The sequence below is a fragment of the Trematomus bernacchii genome, unplaced genomic scaffold (assembly GCF_902827165.1).
Source record: "Trematomus bernacchii unplaced genomic scaffold, fTreBer1.1, whole genome shotgun sequence".
NCBI lineage: Eukaryota > Metazoa > Chordata > Actinopteri > Perciformes > Nototheniidae > Trematomus > Trematomus bernacchii.
In genome coordinates, this window is record NW_022987654.1 from 1,091,321 (window position 1) to 1,116,364 (window position 25,044).

General features: G+C 41.5%; 1 protein-coding gene across 1 annotated transcript in view; it reads left to right on the plus strand.

Moving 5' to 3' along the window:
* Nucleotides 1-25,044, plus strand: part of ppfia4 (PTPRF interacting protein alpha 4) — a 54,106-nt gene that overhangs the window by 19,453 nt on the left and 9,609 nt on the right. The window contains exons 3-15 of the mRNA XM_034134919.1: nt 16,484-16,585; nt 16,811-16,975; nt 17,769-17,843; nt 18,419-18,490; nt 19,874-20,095; nt 20,804-20,938; nt 21,586-21,720; nt 21,916-21,999; nt 22,690-22,821; nt 22,976-23,038; nt 23,748-23,839; nt 24,026-24,155; nt 24,565-24,761. Of these exons, the coding sequence (XP_033990810.1) occupies nt 16,484-16,585; nt 16,811-16,975; nt 17,769-17,843; nt 18,419-18,490; nt 19,874-20,095; nt 20,804-20,938; nt 21,586-21,720; nt 21,916-21,999; nt 22,690-22,821; nt 22,976-23,038; nt 23,748-23,839; nt 24,026-24,155; nt 24,565-24,761 (1,604 nt within the window). The remainder of the gene's footprint in view (nt 1-16,483; nt 16,586-16,810; nt 16,976-17,768; nt 17,844-18,418; nt 18,491-19,873; nt 20,096-20,803; nt 20,939-21,585; nt 21,721-21,915; nt 22,000-22,689; nt 22,822-22,975; nt 23,039-23,747; nt 23,840-24,025; nt 24,156-24,564; nt 24,762-25,044) is intronic.

Below are 25,044 nucleotides of genomic sequence, written 5' to 3' on the forward strand. Positions count from 1 at the left end.
TGTGTGTGTGTGTGTGTGTTGTGTGTGTGTGTGTGTGTGTGTGTGTGTGTGTGTGTGTGTGTGTGTGTGTGCTCTTGTGTGTTCTGAGCTAGGAAAAGAGGAGTATTTTAGGAACCTGCGTAAGAGTAAGTACTTCATGCTACATTCTCCGTGCTCCTCTCTCTGTGTCCTCGTCCATCTCTACTCATGCAACCATCACAAAAACTGTGTAGACACTCCCGACGGCTGTTGTTCACTGAGCAATACTATGAATTGATATTGCTGGTAGACTTGATTTGAATTTGGAAGTACCCATGGTTCAATCAATGAGTGAGGACCTAGTATTACGTAAACAATAAAATCAATTTTTTCTACTTTGCCACTGCTCACAAAAACTGTTCACACCCAGGTGAGCAGATGTGGAGTGAACAGGAAATAGCATCACTAAATAATTTGATTCAAGAAATGAGAGCATTTTGTGGGAAGTAGTTATAGCCTTTTTCCATACACATAGGTCTTTCTTCATATGGTTGGTATTATTTCTTTTAAGCATCAAACTAATGGATTTGTCTTTGTTCCGACCATTTTGTTGAGTAGATTCATCTTAATTTTGTAACGAGAACTCAAAAAGTCTACTAGAAGAAGCTGAGAAATACATGGACACATTCATTTAATTTGAGATTGAACCTGGTGTAATCCATACAGGGGCGCCGCCAGGGATTTTGGGCCCCATGAAAAGATATCACATTGGTTACTTACATTTTTTTTTCTTAATGTTCCAAAATTGTTTGGGCCCCTGTCAGTCACGGGCCCTTAGAATCGTCCTAACTTTTCACCCCCTTACGGCGCCCCTGAATCCATACTGTAGCTATATATTAGGGATGTCCCGATCACCTTTTTTTGCTCCCGATCCTATTCCGATCATTTGATTTTGACAATCTGCCGATACCGATTTTTCCCGATCCGATCTTTATGCAATGCATTAAGAGAAAAAAAAGGTAACAGATAACGGCTGGTCATCCAACGCGATGAATTTAGCTATCTTGGCTGTTATTTTTTTGGCACTGTTCTGGGGCAGTTTCTCTTTCCTTTTAAAAGTCTCTGAAAGTGTCAGTTGTTTCAGTGCCGTTACCTGAGTAGCCGCTGTGTACTCGTCGTGTTGTTGTTGGTGTTTGTTTCTCAGGTGGCGTATTAGATTGGTCGTGTTGAACGTAGCTCTGTTCTTTCCACCACGCGGAACCTCCGCCTTGCAAACATTGCATCTGGCTGTTACACTGCCTTCGCTTTCAATTTTATAATACTTCCAAACTCCTGACATTTTCTCTGTCCCGACTCCCGAGTCACCAGCTGAACGTAGCCTCTTGTTAGCTTACTGCTACTATTAGACACTGCGCCCACTCTGTTGCCAGATTTGAGAGAAATAAGCAACCAGGTCTATGAAAACAAGCCCAAAAGAAGCAACACATACATGATGTTGTGTAATTTTAAATCAAAACTAAGGCCTCAGGATGACTTTAAGACGTGAACATGGTCATTTTTGTTTTGTAACATTAAATAAAATAATAGAAATATTTTATAAAAAAAAAAAAAAATTCCCGATCCCCGATTTTTTTCTCCCGATTCCGATCTTTTGAAAATCACGTGATCGGCTCCGATCCCCGATCACGTGATCGGATCGGGACATCTCTACTATATATACACCGCTGTGTTTTGTTTTTTATTTTTCATCTGCTCTGCTTATTATATGTGTTATTGTCCTATCCCAGTCAGTGTGGGTTTAATAATATGTGTAATTATTCCATAAAATGATTATGCAGATTTTACTGCATGCTAGGCATAAATGGAACTAAAATGTCTGCCATGACAGTAAGTAGTACTATACTACAGGTATATTCTTGGCACTGGCGTCTTTCTTTACAGTCATTTAAAGACAACAGGTATCTTTCAAACCTCAATCTTTAACTAGAGTGCTGATGTCACTGTAAAGCCACAATACCACACCACAGATCCCCTGCTCGTCGTTGTATTAATAGTACAGGTAGATGTGGCTGTGAGCAACATAATGTGATTGTTGTCTGGTTCAAAACTAAACAGAATCATTTTCAGAAAACAAAACTCAGCTGAACTCTTAGGATTCCCACATGTTCAATGCCTCATGATAGGGAAAGTACTGTGAATAAAAGGAGTGAATGCAGTGAATATGATTGGCCATCGTTGTCACAGCCTGTTATTAACCCACATGTAATATGTGTAGCTACTGATAACAAAGAAGGAATTGTACCATGTATAGGGCTCGCCTTGCCTTGCTAAGTCCAACTACAATCATTCTGTGAAACACCTTCTTTTGTATCACTTGCCATTGTCTGAACAGTAAACACTGTATTCTTACAATTACACGTTTACTATTGTGATTATACATGGACATAGTTGCTTTGTGTTCAGTCCCACGGACCCTCAATGTTTCCATCCATGTGTTTCTCAGTCTAAAAAGGACAGAGGCTGGTGTAGAGTTACATCCTGCCGCTGCAGTTTGCACTCTGTGAAGGGCAAGAGCAGCGTTCCTGACCTCCACACACAAATAACACCTAGGCTACTCATTACTCACAACCATTTTTAGCTACATGAAGGATTGGGAAGAGATTATTTTTTAATTATGCAGGAGGTACCCTTGGAGCAGTTTATTTACTCTGAAAATGAAGATTAATATTAATAGAGCTGTGTTTAGTGCATCTCCTGCTTTCCTCTAGATAGACACTTTCATCTGCAAAACAGAGCAGCTAGCTGGGATGGACTGTGTGTGTGTGTGTGTGTGTGTGTGTGTGTGTGTGTGTGTGTGTGTGTGTGTGTGTGTGTGTGTGTGTGTGTGTGTGTGTGTGTGTGTGTGTGTGTGTGTGTGTGTGTGTGTGTGTGTGCATGCGTGTGTGTGTGGTCTCTGGGGTATATGTGTATTAGCTTGTGCATTTTTAAGTGAATGAATCAGCTAGTAGTAGCAGTGTGTTTGTTATCAGCCAGAACATACATTGTTTTTTCTTTGTTTTTATGTAGCCCTGATATATTTATTTTAAATAGGTACAATATGACATGTTTTTCTATGAATATGTGAAAATCAAATATCCTCACATGGATGGAAAATGAACAGTAGGTGCTGCATGTAGAGTTGAGATGTCAATTGGGATACAAACAGTGCCTGTTATTTGCAATGATTGTGTGCACTGTGGTAGTAATAGGCTTCCCTCTGGGCTGACTGGGAGCTTGAGGAGGACACAGTGAAGGAGACAGGGAGAGAGGTAAGCCGTGCTCTCCGACTGAGTGATGAGGACAGCAGGGGAGAGAGGCAGAGCTGACACAGGTGCTTTACACAGGGCTAGAAGAGGGGAGGCGACACAAGAGACTGGGACACAATGAGGTGATGAGGAAGGTGGGAAGGACAGATACATCTTCCCAGAGTGATGACTGAGTCTGATATCTGGGAAACAGCAAAATGATTTTATACAAAGGTGTAACTTCAGTCAGTTTTACAGTTGCAATTTGAGTTGAAATGTGCTCTGTTCATCCCTTATAATGAAGAGGAACTCTTTTAGTAGGTAGAAATGCAGATATGGTCATCTCTAAGTCGCTCAATTTGAGCAGTGCTTTAACAAGCAAGAAGTTTGGACTTTTTGCCCTGGGGTTTGACTCTCAGCCTCCCCATCTTTATGGTGGAGCTGCTGGGAAATGCCTGAGAGGAGGCTCAAGACATTATTAAGGGCTTAAAAAAAAAACCCATCCTCCTCTTCATGTTCTGACATGTTTAGCCATTTTTTTTTTATTTAGGCTTCCTGCAAAACAAATGTCATTGCCATCCGTCTCAGTTTAACGCTAATTTTTTTTAATGCTAATTAGCAAATGTAAGTATGCTGAACCAAGACAACAATGAACATGTTATAATTGCAAAAAATCAGCATATGAGAATTGTTGTTTGAGCATGTTAGCATTTTGATGGTGACATTTAGCTTAAAGACCTGCTGGGCTTTGCCTCAAAGCCTGCTGTCAACGTTTGCTGATTCCAGCTCCTAAACGTTGAATACTTGGTGGTATTCTTTATCTTTTATGATTATTAACTATACCTTTAGATGTTGTATTGTAACACGTACTTTCAAACAAACCAAGCAAATTGAAGGAGTCACTGAACGTTTTTTAGGGACACTGATGGACATTTTACTGAGAGACAAGAATTACATTTTTCAGTTACATTTTTGCATGAGGCATTTCATTTATTTGTTGTGGTTAAAGATACGGTCTTATCTTTGTCGTAGTTTGACATGAGTCATGAAACACAGTTTGCAGTTAGGTAAGTGGTAGACCATCATTATTTTGTTGTTTGTTTGTGGTTCAAACTTAGTGAGAAAGCGTCTCCCCCCCCCCACACTCCTAAAACCAAACCTAAGCCTTTTTGTATTTATGTGTTTGCATTTGTGGATGTGTGTTGGTTGTGATAGTTGGAGCTGGTGGGATGGGGCGGGGGGGGGTTGCCCTTGCCCTCTGCTCCATGTTATGTTATGATGTAAAATGGCTGCTCTCCGTCGACGGAAGGTTCAGCTGAGATTAGCAACGCTTGACAAAAATAGGGAAGAGAGAGGAAGAGAGAGGAAGGGGGGAAAGAGGATGAGAGAGAAAGCATGGCGGTGCTCGAGTGGATAGAGTGTGAAAGAAGTAATCAAGTAGTTAGGCAGCAAGAGAAGAGAGAATGAGGTGCAAGAAAGAGAGAATGAAACTGTGAGAGGCTGTCAGATAAAACAAATTGTCACAGGTCTCCCAGACTTCTGTGAATCCTGTTATGGAAAATGCTGCTTCAATTGTGTCCAGGTTTTGGGACTTGTTCTCAGTAGTGCTGATGAGCATGTGTGTTTTAAGGTCTGTTTCTGCATCTGTGTGTTCAGTTCGTGTTTGAATGTGTTATTTGTTTGAACTCTGACAATCAGGATCTGCCAAGTTTGGCTCCCACTGATGTCAGGGATGAGGCGTTATCTCCAGACATGAATACAAAAGTCCTACTGGCTCCTCTTGTTTCCCTGCTGTTCCTACTTAATCCTGGAACATGTACAATCTGTCAAACTCATTTCAAAGCTTCCTCTCTCTTTGGAAACCACTCGATACCTCCTCACTGGCATATTTTTGCCTGTTTCTGTATGGAGAAAATGTAGATATGACAAGTTGGTTTGTTACTTCTTTGTGTGAGCACCATGAGCTGCCAGAAGGGGTCTCTGTCCTACCACTTAATCAGCTGGTGTAGTGACCGCTGTGTTCGGCTACTCAGTGGAAGTATCGCTTAGATTAATGCTGGAAGTCACCACACACTCACTGAAAGATGTTTTGATGTGTAGGGACTTGTCTGTCTCACTGTATATCTTCTGCTCTCTCCCTCTCCCGTGAACCCAGTTTCCTTGACAACCAGGTGCATGAAAGTAGACCTGTGGGCAGGAATCATTTTCACTCTCTTTTTCTACATTGATGCACTGCCACTCCCAATAGTTGTGATGTTGAAGAAGCATTCTAATATGTTTTTTTACCGACTGCAGAGCACAGAGCTGGTGTGTGGGTGAGCGCTGCGAGTGATGAAGCACAGGAGAATAGAGGGATGAGAATTAATGAATGAATAAAGAGGGGAAATTAATGAACAGTCAAATCAGCTGTAACTAATTAGACACAGGCTCATATCTTAATCATAGAGATACACTATTGCACCCCATGCTAAACCACTTTAGCTGAGTCGTATTTTGAGTCAACTTTATCCGTGGGCCAATAACAGGGTCAGGTACTGTATCAATACTAAGTTAAAGTGGGCAAATGTGCATATTTTCATAGTGTATGTGCTGTCTGTTAAGTATGCCTAAAAAGAGTCAAAGATTTACCAAAAATCAAGACAAAGCTTGCAAGTTTCCCTTATTTGTTTTAAATGTTGTTGTTTCTTACCGAATAAAAATATGTCGTCAATCAAACTATTTATATAGTACAAGTTATACATAATTCCTGGTGTATTATAGCTTCATAATAATGTATCTACATCTTAAGTAGCACATCAGAACCAGAAACAGTGCATGGTGCCATTGTGAGAAGCACTATCAGAGAACAAAATAAAATGCATTGATAATACTCAAATCAGAATTAAAGGGAAACGCAGTCATTAGGTCTTTTGTTTTGAGGTTCAGGGACCCCCATGAGACACATTTAAAAAGAATGGTCAAAACCAAGCTAACAGTGGTCGAGACAATAAGTGGCTCATATGGGTCAAGCTTAAAAACTATTCCCATGATGCAATTCGAAAAACCTCTTTTGTAGGGCCGTCCCTTTGAGTTACATGTCCATGTCTTTGAAAATAAACACAATAAATGTAATGCAGGTTTTCTGTTGCAAAGCATTAGTTTTAAACCTTCAATCCTAGATAACTGATTTATTTTATTACAACCAATCATCTGTAGTAGAGTCCCCTTGTTGAGTTAGAGTGAACTATATCTGTGTTTTGAAACAAAAAAAAGGTTAAGAATTAGGGGTTAAATGACATCCATTGCAGTGCTCTGGTCAAGTGCATGCCCTGTGAAATCCTACTGAGAGAGGAGGGACGAAACAGGCTGCCATTTATAAATAGAAAGAATCAGCGCGCACAATGTCATGCTCGAGGAAAAATGGGTCTCTTGAATTTGTGTTGAGTAAGCAGTGACTGGGTTTTTTTTATTAGGAGGAAATAGAGCGTTTCATTTCATGCTAATTCTTGGCATTAGTTCCAAATGGTACTTTAAAACTCCCTCTGAGTGCCTGAACGTTCATGTGCCGTTGCCTGTGTGTGTGTGTGTGTGTGTGTGTGTGTGTGTGTGTGTGTGTGTGTGTGTGTGTGTGTGTGTGTGTGTGTGTGTGTGTGTGTGTGTGTGTGTGTGTGTGTGTGTGTGTGTGTGTGTGTGTGTGTGTGTGTGTGTGTGTGTGTGTGTGGCTTTAGCCCCCAGCAGGTCCTCATCTAAACCCAGCCTCTTCCTTCCTCCATCAGCTGATCACTACGAGCCGCTCCTCCTCCTCCTCCTCCCCGCTTCTTCATCATTTCTGTCTCATCCTGTCCTCCTCTCTGATCAAAATCATCCTTTTACCTCAACCCCCGCTGTCTCCCTTTTATTCTGCCTGTCCCTGTTTATCCACCTCCCTACCCTCTCTTTACTCTCCCTCTCTCCTTACCCTTGTCCCTGCTGTCTCTCGTCCCGGCTGCAGTTAGAGCAGACTGCGTAGGCAGCAGCAGAGGATTCATCCAGCCCTGCTACACTCTCAGTGAGGACCAGGACTCAGAGGAGCTAGCCCTCCTTTTCTATCGTCATCACCCTCTCTTCCTCGTCCTCTCTACCTGTTTCTGTCTCTCTTTTTATGGGGGGTCTGTTTGAGGGATCTGGTATGTTTAACCTTCAACATGAACCCAACAGTGAAGATCCACCTTCAGAATGGGACCCACTTTAACACCTACATGTATCAGGTAGGGACTCCGCAGCAGCAGTTTGAAGATGTTACCGGTGAAGGATTGTCTCAGCTCTCACAGTCTCTCTGTGGTCTCCACGTGTCCTTGCCTGAGTATTGATTTTAGTGCTGATGACTCTTTTCTAGGACTGAGATATGGCCTTCTCTCCACCTCTTCCTCCTCCTGTCTCCTTTTCACCAATATGCCTCATTCATCTTTTGAGTGATTGATGCTTTGTAGTGATGCAAATTGCATATCGGTTTAGAATATGGTCCAAGAGAACACAAGATATGCACGTTGTTTATGCACTGATGGAAATGTTCTGTGTTTCTGTGTCTGGTGTGCGTGCTTGGTTAACTGTATGTTTATTGCAGCATGCTTGCAGACATACTCTGCTGATGCACAACAAAGACTCTTTATGCATCTCTTTTGATCCGAGCAGAGGATGTATCCCCCTATCTTCTTTCCTCTCTTTCTGAGTCTCTCTTCCTGGTTCAGGTTTTGTTTTTCTTGAATGAAGAATACAGCGATACATGAATGAATGGATACTATTCTGGGCCTTCAATGGGAGGAGAAGGCGAGAAAGTTGAAAGACTTGCAAGGAGGATTTGACAATTATTTTTGCTGAACCATAAGAAAATGATATTTGAAAATCAGAAAGAGAGAGAGTGAGACAGTTGTCAGCTGTGCAGTATACATTTTTTTTGCTGCGTCAATCAACTTTATGGCCAAAAGACAGGGTATTAAATAACTTTTGATATGCATGTTTTTACATTGTTATTGGGTTTTGGCCCAGGTTTCATTTGAATCCCTTCCAAAGTGGTAAGAACTCTTTGAGTCTCACTTATAAAGAAGATTTCACATAGAAATCCTCTCTTTTCCAGGTGTTCAGAGTGGGATTTACCAAATTGTATTCACGCCAATCGCATTTGCTGTTGGGTTATCATCGCTTCACAAGTGAGTCCAGAGCTGGTGCGGTTTCAGTCAGTTATGCATGATCACTAATGTGATTTGACTCACAATGAATCACTGGTGTAAACTAAGTACATTTACTCAAGTACAATACTTCAGTACAATTTTGAGGTACTTAAACTTTACTTGAGTATTTCCATGTTATGTTACTTTGTAATTACTTCACCCCTTTTATGTAGTACCTTTAGTTTCTTTACAGATATTAATGATAAACAATATGATCAACACTTAAATAGGAGTTTAGTTACACCTGGATTAAATTCCCAAGCTACCCTGCAGTAAAGTAAGTAATTCAAATTAGTTCCACCTTTACCAGCGTTGATAAACACATCAATAATTATAATCAAAACATAAAATATATATGATTGTGAAATGGGCAAATCTGCATAATGAGTACTTTGACTTTCGCTACTTTGAGTATATTTTGATGCAAATACTTTAATACTTTTATTTGAGTACCATTTTGATTACAGGATATTTACCTGTAACAGAGTATTCCTACACTCTGATATTTCTACTTTTACTTAAGTACAACATCTGAGTACTTCTTCCACCTTTACAATGATTATGCAGATGTCTACTTTTACAACACCTATCTCAACCATGAAGATGTTTTTTTCTTATTTACTTTCTATGTTTTGCATTCTAAAAGGAGATGCTCTAAGAAAAGTTTGCATGGAGAGTAGTTCCTGCAGTCAGGGCGGAGATCTGTCGAGCGCTGCAGTCAGCCCCCCCCCCTCCCCCCGCCGGCCTCGAGAGCTGTCACATCCTCACACAGACGGAACATCCCTCAGCAGCTTTGTGCATGCTTGTGTTTCAGCGTCTGGATGTGCATCTGTGTTCACCTGATGAGAAGTTTGCATGCTGCTCAAACACTTCACTTCCCTAATGAGCAGTTGCCATGGCTACAACCGCAGTTTGCGGGGTGGTGTCATGGCAACAGATTACTCACTGCCTACTTGGGCCAACACCCAGGCAAGGTGTTGTGGTGGTGTGTGTGTGTAAGATTTGTCAGAGGAAGGTCAAGTCCACCTCTCTGCTGTTCTCCACCTTCGCTCTCTCTGCAGTGGTGAAGAGTTACAGAGCTGTGATATCTGACTCTCCCCGGGGACCCACTCATTCTCCGCTCCCCGGCCCTGCATTCATCTTCACTTCGGCACTCCTTAGTGAATTACAGAGATTTGCATCAGAGTTAATTTACTGTCTTTTGGTGGGCGCAAGTGAAAAGAAAGTTCAGTCATTGTATGAGATCTCTGATGAGGTTACTCCTCCTTCTCTGCCTCTCCACAGTAACGGATCATTTATGTGGGTTCATTGGTGAAGTCTTTTTTATTTTTTAAAGAATTCCCTGGTTGAATCTGCATTGTCAAAACTGCACCACACTCCTGCACTTGTTTTCTGGGTCACAAATACAATATGGAGTTAAATCTGTCAAACTCTGCTGAGATACCCGAGTGAAAGTCTCAACTTAGTACTTCCTATAACTGACTTGTTTTTTGGTATTATTTCTGGATGACAGAAGGAAAGACAGGAAGCAGTGCTTCTAGTAAGCCAGTACTGCTAATTAACGCCTACTTCTGTGCTCAAGGAACATGCTGAATTCACTTTAGCAGAGAGACTGCTGGCCTTTCCAAAATGCAAAATACTGTCTCACTGCTGGTGCATTTGGGCCGTAAGCATCCTCAGATTACCATAAATTATATCACGTACCACAACCCTGTCCTGTGAATCATACAATGTGTGAATTAGTTAAAAGCCATGTTTACAGTTTCCTTTTCTTTGCTCTCTTGCTTAGTCACATATTTTCCTCTCCTCCCACCAACTGATGCTTGCAGAAACGCTGTCACTGTCACTTTTCCCGGGCTTTAGCAGACATCAATTGATATTTGTTTTGGCTTTAGTATCCTGTCTTGTTGATCTACCCAGACATTGAAGAAGTTGTCATGAAGTTATAGGGCTGTTTGTTGCTCAGTGGGTTCTTTTAAATGTAGCATCTGTTATCTTCAATGCATCCGTTTGGTTGTTGGTGAGTAAGGGTAGTAAATCTGTAACCGCTTTTTCATCACCCTGCATTGTGTGGATCTACTTCTGTGAGTGCGTTCCTGTTTTTTCCCAAATGACCTTCAGCATGCTGTAGTGTAGAGAACAAAATGTAAGCTCCGGCTAAGAGTTATACGGCGTGTGAAAGCAAACAGAAAGTTGATGAAAAAACGTGTGAAAAAAAGTGTTTGTAACACAACAGATTGTGTGGTAACATGTGCAGTACACCTAATGGTTCTCTTTGGAGTACACTTTAAAGGTAATTGTGCAGTAACGCTGTCATGTCACCCATTTGATCTGAGATACCTGTCTTATAAAAGAGACAATGATCACAGTTTGTTTACAACACTTTAAGTTTTAAAGAGGGATTATTTGATTGATGCTTTAAATGATTATTGACACAATGCAACACTGCCTTCACAGCAATAATTTAGTAACTCAGTGTATTCATTAAAAGAGATGCTTTTTTATGTGCAGTTTTCTAATGAAGTTTTGTAGTTTTGTCATTCAGATCATTTGAAAGAAATTCCTGAGAACATTTTAAAAGAGATAAGACCAACAACAAAACACAGCCACTACCTCAGAAACACAAACAAACTGTATCAAATTGAATACCAGATTTAACTCAAAAGATCCAAAAATGTTACTATTTCAATTCATTCATATTCAGTGTTTATGTATTTCTAGTCCTGAGATTTGGTCTCTTGACCAGCAGTTTTACCTTTGAGGAGAGACGTGATATACTGCGGCAGCTTCAGCAGCATACATTAGGAAAGAATTCTGCATGGCATGCTCTTTCCACTGCTGCATGTTGCGCTGGAGCTTTTAGAGGAACTGTAGGCGGATAAATTAAGGAACAAGGTCCTCAAAGTACTCACAGTTAGTTTCTTCACCAACAGCTTTACTGCTGAAAGACAAACAGGAAATAACTGGCAAACTCAAAAAGGATGACGTGCTTTGTGATGACTGCTAAAGCACCTGCCTTCGGCGTACCCACACATTCACATAGAAATTCACACTTAGTGTTTATTTGCATCAAACTGTACAGCAGTATTGTTGGAATAAAAGGTGGGGTTATTCTGCTGTACAATGTATATGTTCTACCTTTTGCATAAATGCATTTCACATCATGTATCTTAGTGTTCGTATTAAATATACGCTATACTTTCATACGTAATTAAGTTGTGGGATAGGTACCATGAATCTTATGCAGAATGATAAGCACACACTCAAGGAACTGTTTTGGACTGTGTTTTGGACTTTTTTGTATTCGACTGCACTCCAATCTTTATGCCTCACTCTCTCTACTCACAGACACACACACACACACACATACACACACTCACACACTCACACACACACACACAGTCACAGCATTTTTTCCATCCCTTAATCCCAAACTGCTTAAAGAAGCGAAGGGGAGAAATCCCTTTACAATGTCTGGGCTCAGCACTGTTTGGTAACCACTTGCTATCTCACATTATGGTTGGAGGCAGAGGAGCAGCATTACTCCAGACGCCCCAGAACCTTCTCTCCGCTCTATGTGATACACTCTCTGACAGATGTTGACGTTGTGCTGTCAGAGCTGCTCTCTGTATCTGACTGTTGTATGAGGTTCAATAAGTATCCTGGGATTTCTTATGGCTCATACGAATGTGGTGGAGGTTACAATTGCAGGATTGAATTGTACATAGTACAGTGATTTTGTGTGGGTGTGTGTTTGTGTGTGTGTGTGTGTGTGTGTGTGTGTGTGTGTGTGTGTGTGTGTGTGTGTGTGTGTGTGTGTGTGTGTGTGTGTGTGTGTGTGTGTGTGTGGAGAAGAAGACAATAAAAGCAGAAGACACTGCCAGGAGGAAGGGGTTAGACCTCATGAGAAATGAAAGAGACATTTATTTTGTCTAGACAGTGATATGTTAAACTTTCTATATATCACTTGTCTGTCCTGTTATAAAAGACTCTAAAGCTGCTTTCACATGATACGAGTTAAAACGCCTCTGCTCTGGCATTGCCGTTCCCAAGAAAGCGCTGCCGCCCGACTAGATCGAAGCACTACCATCGGCCACTGCTCCAAAAAGTTGCAGATGAAGTTCAAATGATTTCCACTTTGACTTAGTTACAGTTATTATCTTTTTACATATATTTATCTTTTGGGCAACAAATCAGATCGCAGCTGTATGTAGCGACGCTAGCTGGCAGAGGAGGTAACAGTAGAAAACGTAATGTGAATGCAGCTTAAAAAAGGTTATGTATTCATACCTCTTAGCTATTCTGACTTAGTTGGCATGTATTTCCCTTTTGTTTCTAGCAGTGAAGTAGTTATAGGGGAGATGCAGAGAGATCCTGAAAGGCAGCGGGATGAAGGGATGAAAGGATGAACTAGAGAGCGTGAGAGGTGGCCTGTTGAGGCTCTTTGCCCTGATTGAAAGAGACAGTGAGCTCTAACATCTGTTGGTGGATTTGGGCTGAGCTCCTGTCTATTGGAGCGCCCCTGTGGAATAAGGGAAAGTAAAATGAACACGCTGACCCATTTTCCCCCTTCCCTCCCGATGCTCCTTCCCTCTCTCTTCCCTCTTCAGCCGCCCCCTCCCACTCCACTGACTTTTCTTTCCGTGTGATGGGCAGAGTCAACAGAGACCCAGTTTGTTTTGTGTCAGTTGTGTGTGTACAGAAAGTAAGTCTGTAAGAGTGTGTGTGTGTTTGTCTGCTTTCTAGTGTGCTGTTTATGTGTTTGGCATGTCCCTCTTGATGCAATGTTGGTTTATACCTATAAAGTAAAACACCTGCAAACAGGTGAGTTTACAGGACAAATATCAAAAGCACAGGGCGAATTAAGAGGGACACTGAGCATTCTCAAAATGCTGTCCATATAACATGTTTAGTTCCTGATCCTGAATATTCTTAGAAAAAAACTAGACATCCATCGTTTTGACTAACCGTTCGTCATTGTGTTTACATGCATGTTTATACAAGAGAGTCCACTCCAATTTCCTGTGTGTTTCTTTTAGATTTATTTGGGATGATTTACAAAGCTGTGTGTGTGTGTGTGTGTGTGTGTGTGTGTGTGTGTGTGTGTGTGTGTGTGTGTGTGTGTGTGTGTGTGTGTGTGTGTGTGTGTGTGTGTGTGTGTGTGTGTGTGTGTGTGTGTGTGTGTATTTATGTGTGTGCCTGTGTGCGTTTGAGACTAGCATAGAGAGCATGCCACTGGGTATTAGTTTGGTCTAAAGCCAAGCCTACAGGAAATGCTAACAAAGCACAAAGAGATGTTCAAACAATATGCACACACACACACACACACACACACACACACACACACACACACACACACACACACATACACACACACACACACACACACACACACACACACACACACACCACCATCAAACTCTCACACACTGGCACACATTCCAATATACACCAATCTCTGCTACAGTATGATCACACCGCAGATCATATTTAAAGAATGCAGCAGAAACTGTGTGACTCTGGCCTGGTCTCTGACGTACTGTACACAGCAGCACTGTGGGCCTCTCACCCTGAATCTGATCAATGGTAGAAAGAACTGAATAAAATGGGCATGTGGATTAAGAAAGGGGCTGGGACAGCGGGAAACATTCTCCAACAGAAGATATGACTGCTCAGAGAGCTGCAAGATTTTTGAAATATTAGTTTTACAAGATGGACAGAAGCAGGGAGTGACATTTCACCTCCTTTCTTCCACTGATATGAGGAGACTTCTGTCAGGACATGTGTACGCTGCTGTGATTTCTCTGAGCGAGACAGAATGTGGAGACCCTTTAATCCCAGACCAGGGCTGGTGAAGTTTATCATTTTCAGCAGAAGACATCTGACATTGTCAGGATTTCACAAAATCTTTACAAATGCATTGCATGTTATCTTGCAGTAATGGTGTATGGTGTATGTATTGCATTAGGTTAATAGATATCAGATATCCAGTCAATACATTGTCAAATACAGAAAAGCTACTGCAACATTTGTTTTTCAATTTTAGGATAACTTGCTTTTTGTAAGAACTATACACCTTGAAATATGTTTTTTTTAACCTGGGGGTCCCAACCCAAGATTATTAATGGAACTAGCAACATGGTTCTGGAGAAGAAATGATATAACATAATACATATGAAATAATATATTTTACTCTGGGGAAGGCTTTTTACATTACACTGCCTATAATTTGCCTTAGAATTAGTTTTATTGATCGAGAGTCAAATTGTGCATGCAGTTTATAACAAGGTATTTTAGGGTGGGTCATGTTGAGAGAAAACAAACACATCAGCCTGATTATTCTGCGGGGTCTCAACTTTGAAAATGTTGAGAACCACTGCCTTAAGGCCTCGTTCACTCCAAAATGACAAACTGCCAGGCAAAAGCTATTAAAGTTTATTTACTGTAAAAACCAAACACGCAGCAGGTTAGTGCTGCAGTTCCATCACAGCCTTCTCCCAAATCTATTAAAGTTAATGGAGCCTCCTCTTTACAGCTCCATAAGAGCATAACATGTCTATCAATTTGCAATCCCTGGTTGTTTGTGGAGCTGTGAAATGGTGCTGCTGCTATCTTGAACAGTGTGGGACACAGCTGAGATGAAAATAGACGTCAAACACTGCACATTCAACAGACTTGGGCATGTAGATAATGACTTGACATGTGAAAACGCCTGTCCTTGAGCCATAAGGCCTTAAAGCTTATTGTATATTCACTCTGCTGTAAAACTGCTTGATGTTTTCTTTGTTTCAACCTCAAAATGGCACTGTTACAGATGATATTGCGTAACATGGAAGTCAAAGGTATCTCACAATTACGTCTGCACCCAATACCTTGCCACCGGTTGGTACAAAACGACTAGATGCTAGACTGAAGATTGCCTTAAACATGTTATTGATGACACTGAGTGGTTCTCATGTTTTTCAAATATAAAGGCTATGAAGTCTGGAGTGCTTAAAAGCTTCAGTGAAGTGCATAGCCACCTGTCAAAATTAAGGAGCGTGCAGAATGAATATCAATAAATCAAATGACTCTCAAGTGAAATACACGTTTTCTTACACAGCTATTCATTTTGAATTATCTATTATAAGTATAATAATGAAAAGTCCCTCCTGTATCATCACTGGAGACAGGATTTTATGGATGTGTTTGATAATCAGAGAGAGTAAGATGACATTGTGTTCTTGTCATTTTAATTTCTGTTTGGAGAATAGGATGAAATGGGTCATAGCTTTTTGATCAGAACAGCTCATAATGTTATTTGTTACCATCAAAAGATATATTTAAACATTCATAATCAGTGCTGCATGTTTGGTATAGGAATAAAAGTCACAGGTTGTTAATTTTTCTTCTACAATTACATCATGTCCAATATAATTTGCATAGTTTTGTCACATTAAGGCTGTATTGTTGTCCTTCAATCACAGTTAACACACTGTGGATATGTCTTAGAACCAGCGAAGTCAAAACCCTGACCCTTTTTCTGTTGTACTTTGCACAAGTGTAAATTAGATCTTGACCATTTGCCTACTTAGACACACCGCTACTTCTTTTTGCACTTGCTACTGTAATGTTATGGCTCCCAAAAAGACTATAGGCGGACGCTGAGGTGGGCAGAGCTAAGGTTGTATTTATGCAGATCCGATAGCACAGTCAGTGCCTTTTCGGTCCTCTCCTCTTATCGCAGGTGCACAGAGAGCTTTTCCCCAGACAGCTTCCCTCGGACAACAAATGTTCTTTTAGGAGAAGCCAGCCTGAACTGTCCATTATTTAAGCCTGTCCTCACCTCACCTGCTGATAGAGTATTCCTCCTGCAGGTCCTAGCAATGTGCTCATCCTGTGCGTGTCTGTGTCAAAGAGTGTGCTTGTGCCACCCTGACAACAAATCCCTGTCAGCCACGCCCAGATGTGTATGCACCCTCAGATTAGAGATGCATAAGTGCTCAGTTTCACAAAACTAAAGCCTGTTATGTTGATCACTGATACAGTTTTAACCTGTGTACGTGTGTGTTGTAGGAGTTTGCCACCCTGACGAAGGAGCTGAACATATGCCGGGAACAGCTGCTTGAGAAGGAGGAAGAAATATCTGAGCTGAAAGCTGAAAGGAACAACACCAGGGTATGTGTGTGTTGTGATGCTGATTAAAACCAACAATGTTTCTTATCTCGATATTAAAATTATCTTTGCTGGTTGCATGCATTCATGTGTGTGTGTGTGTGTGTGTGTGTGTGTGTGTGTGTGTGTGTGTGTGTGTGTGTGTGTGTGTGTGTGTGTGTGTGTGTGTGTGTGTGTGTGTGTGTGTGTGTGTGTGTGTGTGTGTGTGTGTGTGTGTATGTGCTGTAGCTGCTGTTGGAGCACCTAGAGTGTCTGGTGTCTCGTCACGAACGCAGTCTGAGGATGACAGTGGTGAAGAGACAGGCACCCCCACCATCTGGAGTCTCCAGTGAGGTGGAGGTCCTCAAAGCTCTGAAGTCGCTGTTTGAACACCACAAGGCTCTGGATGAAAAGGTGGATATACACAAACAGACACACACACACATACACACATTGCATTATTTGGTGTTTTGATGACATGTGACTCCTACTCTATCAATAGACTTGCTGTCCTCCTTCAGAAATCTGATCAGTTTGGTTTAGTAGAGCTGTTCATGAAACTCAGCACATCGTGAGTTTTTTTTAATGTGAAACACATGGAGGAAGTCTCGAGTTAGCATTGACAGCACACAGCAAATTAAGTCACAAATGGGAGTAGATGGAAAACTGAGAGATATTATGTTACTTATAAAAAAGAAATACAAATTAAATTAAATAATTTAAGAAATTATAAATCCTCTTTTTGTTACATTTTCGTTAAATAAAGAGCCCTACACACTTTTTGAAAATGTCCAGTGCAAAAAGCTAATTTGTGTGTCCTGAAAGGCCACTATAAACGACAACTGAGGTGTTAAAATAATATATATATTGTTATCATGTAAATATTGCGCATGGTCATAATATCATCTGAATAATGTTTGCATTATTTTTGTACTCTTACATACAGGTCTGGTTACAGACTCTTTTCACCTCCCTACATTTGTATTTTGAGTGTGGATAGTAGGGTCCATAACATGAACAAAGATGATTTGGAAAAGAGCAATATTATAATGAATTCATGTTTTTCAAATGTTCTAGTGACATTGTCAAAACATTGTTTTTGTACAGCCCTCATGGTATACTAGCCAATTAAATAAGGACATTAATTGTACAACACTCTCTTTTTCAAGATTAAAAAAGTGTGTGTGTGTTACTGGTGTGTTTGCAGGTACGTGAAAGGCTTCGGGTGGCTCTGGAGAGGGTGTCCTCTCTGGAGGGACAGCTAACAACTAGCACACAGGAGGTAAGGTGTGTGGATGTGTGTGAACAATCGTGTGTGTGTGTGTGTGTGTGTGTGTGTGTGTGTGTGTGTGTGTGTGTGTGTGTGTGTGTGTGTGTACGTGACTGTGTGTGGTTATTGGTGAGTGAAACATCTGTCCGGTCCCTTGTAGACATCTGTTGAGGCCTCCAGTCTGATTTGATCTATGCTTCAAGTGTTGCACTGGGTGACACAAGGCACCCACATCTTTCTGTAGTATTTTATTAAAACATGTCATTAAAGACATCATTATAAAGATAACAAATAAGTTTAATATTCACAGCACGCTCAGTTAAAGCAGACTCCCAGTGGGTTATGTAAGATTTAAAGTCAAAGCTGCCACTGATCTCACAGTTTTATAAGAGGAGGAGCAGACCCCCACAGAAGCCCCCCTCCCTCCTCTATTCTGAGCATAAATCATATTTATAGTTTTGTAAAATATGTCATGTCTGGAGCATGCTGGCAGCCAGAAAGCCAGGCTTCCAGTTAATGAACTAAGTTCTGACAGTAAATGTGTGAGTTTGCTCATTGTGTGTTTTTCTTTGTAATTCACATTGCAGTTGAACACGGTGAGACAAAGGAAGGATGGTGACTCATTGGAGCGAACAGATGGATCCAAACCTACATGGAAGGTCTTCCTTGCTGCGTGATTGTTTTTCTGCTCTGTGCTTTATCTTATATCAGTCTAAACTATTCTCCCTGGCTGTCAGTAGTTGTCTTTTCATCATATTTCTGTCTTTCCGCCACACATGAACACAACTATTAACACACACGTTAGGCTAGTGAAGCTAAATGTTTTATGAATTTTCCATCAACTTTCTTGTATTTCTAATAGCATTTAGACTCTTCGTGCTCTTTATTCAAGCCCATTCCTCCATGTTTTGAGGCCAGCCCTGAAAGGAGCACCCATTATGTAACTGTGTCTGAGTCCATCCTCAGGGAGTAACCAACCTCCCTGTGATTAAACAGCAGGGCCTGTTTGTATCTTGATGGAAATCGCCCTCCTCTGAAAAGGCCAGCAGCCGATGAAGAGCAGAACAAGATCCTCTTACTGTGGCTCCTTTTTCTCTGGTCTGAGGATATAGAAAGCTAAAAAAGCAGTGTCAATATACAGTAGACCTATTAAAGGAATAATCAATATCTTACCATTAAGACAGTATGCGAGAAGACGAGTGAGGGATGAAGAAAGAATTGACTAAAGTGCAAGCTTTTGCAGGAAGAGTGTAGTTTAGATGTCCTAGAGTGTGAGCTGTGTGAACACACACTCTGTCAGGACATTTATCTGCAACGCCTGCTGCCCTGCTGACAGTCACTGCCCCGGGATGTTGCAATTAGAGGATATTTGAATTCAAAATGCCATCAAATCATGACAACATGTCTTTTTCAGCAGGAACCGTAACTAAAACCACCTTAGGCACATGTTGTACCTGATGTCAGCTACACATTGTCCGTCACATGGGGCTGTACAATGCTATTTCCACAGTCCCTGGGAGTAAATCTAATGAGTTTTTCTATAGCCACACTGGAATTATGCACAATTGCACAAACCACCAGGTGTTTTTATTACACAGCCTCAGTCCATTCAGCGCTATTCCCCCGCAGTGTTTCTGTGTATGTTTATGTTTCTATAAGGTATTCATGAGCAGGCAAAAGTGGAACATGAGGGAGCGTAGGGGAGGGGGGGGTCCCACTAACTTTGGCTGCCCACTGTTTTGCCTGTCTGAATATTCGTCCCCGAAGGTTTGTTTAATTAAGGCCCTGGAATTAACTGCACTTTGAGATGTGAAGAGAAGAGAAACAACTTCAAAACAACAACATGGCAGCCTAACCTCACACAACCCACTCTTGTATGCATAACATTCATCACTTTCATATCTAGGTCATCCAACTCTATCGAACAACTTTTAATAATCTCCGCTCATAGTGGGCACACTTTTATGTGGCTCTTATTCATTATATAATTTTTTGAGAGAAGGTGCATATTTTGCGATTCATTCAGTGTGTCCACCTTACAGAGACTGCCCAATGGCTCCATAGACGCCCACGATGAAGGCAGCCGGGTGTCCGAACTTCAGGAGCTGCTGGATCGGACCAACAAGGAGCTGGTCCAGAGCCGCGAGCACTCTGCCACTCTCAGCGGTCGCATGGCCGATCTCGAGGCAGAGCTCACAAATGCACGCAGAGAACTGTGCCGCAGCGAGGAACTGTCAATCAAACAACATAGGGAACAGAGAGAGGTGAGAGCAAAGGAAGCGTGCGTTTGTTCTGGGAGCAAGAACAGCAGGTTACAGACACACAAGTGTTACACCCTACTGTTTTGTGTGGAAAAACATGGTTCTAAAATTAGACTATATATTAAATATATCGTCATTATTTAAATCATATAATATTCACTGGCATTTCTTAGGTTTGCAGAGAAATGGCTAAACACTTTATTGTGTTATTGCGTTTTACACTGGTAACTATTGACATGCTAGATTATTTAAAAAAGCAAAACATGTGATAAGAGTTTTCGAAAAGGATTTTAATGATTGATGGTAAAGCAAAATAACTATAAGTATTATCGGTTAGTGCAGATGCTTTCAGGCTATAATACAGGTGTAAAGTGATAGCACAATGACGGCTGTCAATAGTCACTTTTTCCACAGAATACAAAAATGAAAATTAAGACATTTCTCAAAGGAAAGGAATTGTTGCTGCTCTCTTCATTAGGTGACATACATGTTACTAATTTAAACATGTCTTGTATACTAACTTCAAAATTCCATCATACTATGAAGGCTTATGCGGATGTGTGTATGTATCATAAATTGTAAAAGAGGGAAATTACGTCATACATCTAGAGATAAAGTTCACTTGGTATGTCTTTTGGCCATACTTGTTGTTGTAGGCTTGTCTCTTATGGTTTCCCAATTTGTTTTGTTATTGTGTCTCTGCACCCACAGAGGGAGGATATGGAGGAGAGGATAACAACGCTAGAGAAACGCTACCTGGCTGCTCAGCGGGAGACCACACACATCCACGACCTCAACGACAAACTGGAGAATGAACTGGCCACCAAGGACTCGCTGCACCACCAGGTAACACACACACACACACACACCATCCGCCAGCCATACTACACAGGGAACCAGTGTCAAAACAACAACACAGTGAGCGGCTTTTTCACAAATCAGTTAATGAAGCCTGACATGAAGGACTAAATCAATATTTAGAAAATGTGCCATGTCATTATTCTGCTAGGGTCAGGCTTCCTAGGATGTGTTGCAGTCCAAATGTGTTGTGTGAGATATGAATTCAGGCATATGTGCTTCCTCTTTCTGTATCTCAACAATTTAATATTTCAGTTCTTGAAAAAGACTTCAATGTATATAAGGAATTGAAGAATATTATAGTCCTTATGTGAGGCAGCATTAGAAACATCCTGCTGAAAGGTTCATGTGTAGTTCAGGGTCACTCTGAGTTTAGCTCCACATGGGGAATTCAAGAAAAACATCCTCCATTTGTGCCCCATGCCTTGTGCCCTTTCTACTCACTGGCTGCACTGCACTGATTAAACCTCTCTTGTGATTGCACTAATGTCCCTCTTGTTTATTTGTGTGGTGTGTGTGTGTGTGTGTGTGTGTGTGTGTGTGTGTGTGTGTGTGTGTGTGTGTGTGTGTGTGTGTGTGTGTGTGTGTGTGTGTGTGTGTGTGTGTGTGTGTGTGTGTGTGTGTGTGTGTGACAGAGCGAGGAGAAGGTCCGTCAGTTGCAGGAGATGCTGGAGATGGCAGAGCAGAGGCTGGCTCAGACCATGAGGAAGGCTGAGACGCTGCCAGAGGTGGAGGCTGAACTGGCACAGAGAGTGGCTGCACTTTCCAAGGCAATACACACACACACACACACACACACTCACATGCACAGACACAGCTGTAGAAACCATAGCCAAAGGATGCTGATGCAATAAGATGAGCATCAGTTATTTACATATACAAAACATTGATGCAGGTGGACATTGAGCACAGTTACAGAGCTTATAATGGCAGTTGTACTTACATGTAGGTGTCTCCCCCTGCAGGCTGAGGAGCGCCATGGCAACGTGGAGGAGCGGCTCAGACAGCTGGAGTCACAACTGGAGGAGAAGAACCAAGAACTGGGAAGGGTGTGTGTGTGTTTGTGTGTGTGTGTGCGTGCACCAGCCCTGCAGGGATTCTCTGACCTCTCTGTGTGTGTGAGCTGATGCTTCACATTAGTTGGACGCCTTGACTCATGGCTCTGTGCTCCTTCATGCATATACGTAACATACACACACACACACACACAGGATGGACACACATGTGAAGAGCTCTCCATTTTCCCGGTGCATTGTTGCATGAATTTGAACCGAGTACACATTTCTTGCTGCAACTGACCGCCCCACAACACTGATTGGCTGCTATCTTTAGACTGAATAATTCACGCAAGGCAAATTTCTTTCACTTCCTGTGTGATATCATTTATTATCATTTGCTATATTTAGTCAGAAGGGCTTTTTGAGGATACATATGTGTGTAAGTGTGTGTTAATTTGATTAGAATGACTGTGGAATGCATATTTAAGCCCAGCACTTCTCATGTAAGGGAAGGCGTTTAACCCTTTTTCATCGTCACGTAAATTACTGTAATTAAATCATTCTGGCTGTGAGTTCCTTTGTTGGCCAAGAGGACCTATACCTGGCAGCTGGTGATCTAGGGCTAAATACATCCTTCATCCTTTAATCCATGCTTGATTAGCTGCATAAATACATCCAAATGGAGTCAAAAGAGAACATTTGTTGAAGTCATTCCGCCCCCTCGTCTGGTTCTCTCACCAGGCTCGTCAGAGAGAGAAGATGAATGAGGAGCACAACAAGCGCCTGTCTGACACCGTGGATCGTCTGCTTACCGAGTCCAACGAGAGACTGCAGCTCCATTTGAAAGAACGCATGGCTGCCCTGGAGGACAAGGCAAGGCCTGCGAACATACATTCATCTGAGCAGCAGCTCATATTGCAGATCTTATTGCCTCTCAGAATAAATGAATATACAGTGCAGCACATGTTGTACAGTACTTGGTAACACAGATTTGTTTTGACGCTCTTTCATGGTTTCCTTTGTCTAGAACTCCCTCATTCAGGATCTTGAGAACTGCCAGAAACAGCTTGAAGAATTCCACCACACCCGGGTCAGTACGACTGAAGTGAATTAACTAATCATTGAAAAGTAGAAGTATCTCCAGTGACTCCAAACCAATGCAGCATTAAATATATTTTAATGAAAAAGTAGCATTTATTTAAGTTAAACGGCTCATTTTCTTTCAATAGCTTTCTTATCCCTTGATCCAATTATTTGAAATCAATTAAGCAATGTATTAATACACTAATACACTTTACCAGTTATTATTACTGCACTGGATAAATAGGACACACAACTTCTTTAATTGGATTTTGGGCCATTTTCTTTTTTATATGTATATTGTTATTAGATTCTTCAGCTTCTTATTAAAAATGCTTATTTCCTTTCAATAGCTGTAATGTCACGGACACAATGAATCAAAAATCCACACCAGATATTATAACTACAATGGATAAAAAGGGCACACTTTTATATAATTTCAGTCCACCTCCTATTTTATAAAAATGAATGAACCCTGAATCTTGCAAGACCAATTCTGAAATACATTTGACTGGTTGGTACTTGAAATTTATATCAGAAATGTATTTTAAGACCCTCTGATCAGAGGCCAGGACATGTACTATAATTGAGCAACTCCCGGTTCAGCCCCCCCCCCCCCCCCTTTCATAAAAATAATGCAGTGGAGTGGAGTTATGCTTAAGTTACACTTTAAGAAGGAAATTTAAATAAATGGCCCACAATGTCCATCTCTCCCTCAGGAGCGGCTAATTGGAGAGATTGAGAAGTTGAGAAATGAAATCGACCACTTGAAACGCCGCAGTGGAGCGTTTGGAGATGTGTCTCACTCTCGGTACACACACACACACACACACACACACACACACACACACACACACACACACACACACACACACACACACACACACACACACACACACACACACAGTACACCTCTTAGCATGCTCTCTCATATACACACTCTGAAAAATGCCGCTGTGTACATTATTGATGGAAAGCTGTTGTGTGATTATCTCAGGTCTCACCTTGGAAGCGCCAGCGACCTTCGCTTCTCTGTGGTGGAGGGCCAAGATGGCCACTACAGCACAACTGTGATCAGGAGGGCTCAGAAGGGCAGAATGTCAGCGCTCAGAGACGACCCAAACAAGGTGTTACTGATGTCTTTATCAGGCCAAAACAACCCTGCACTTCCTCACATACACATACACTAAGCAGATGACTTACATAAGATCATGTGTAAACAATTTTTCTTCTAACCACATGCTTTATCTAAGTTCATGTCCGCTTTGCTAATAAGTGCTTGGCTACCTAACTTGCCATTCTCTACTAACCTCTCTGTCTCTCTGTCTCTCTTTCACCTGCTGCCATGGACATGCTGTCTGATGTAAGTTTCCTATTCATCCATGTCTTCTCACATCTGGCCACATATTTCCTACCTTATGTCTATTTTTAAATGTATGCATTATTAAATGTATTCATGATCAATGTAGTGTAGGTGTATCTAAGATGGGGACTTCATCTACAGATGTTAAAGCTCACATTTGTTTGTTTTTCCAGGTGTGCGCTGTGTTTGAACAGGACTACCCGTCTCTCCGCGGCAGCGTCAGCCACCTCCTCGGCAGCGACATCGAGGCAGAGTCTGACATGGATGATGACGTCAGCTCCACCCTGCTTTCCCCCAGCGGGCAATCTGACGCTCAGACTCTGGCTCTCATGCTGCAGGAGCAGCTCGATGCTATCAATGAAGAGATAAGGTGACAAAGCACAGGCACATTATATTACAGCACATGACAGTTTCATGATCCCCATGGGGAAAGTGGGTCAGTGCAGCAGCGAGAAACAGGATACAGATAAAGGGAGAGCGAAGTATTCAAGATAGTACAACTAATAATTACAAGAAAGGGGAAATGTTGATACTGCAGCAATATAAAGACGGCCAACAGCTGATAGTGGCATTAGATCAGGATGATAACATGTCGATACGACTCTTCATTCTTCAGTTTCATTCCTGCAGGAAGAGGATGCTGTTTATTGCAG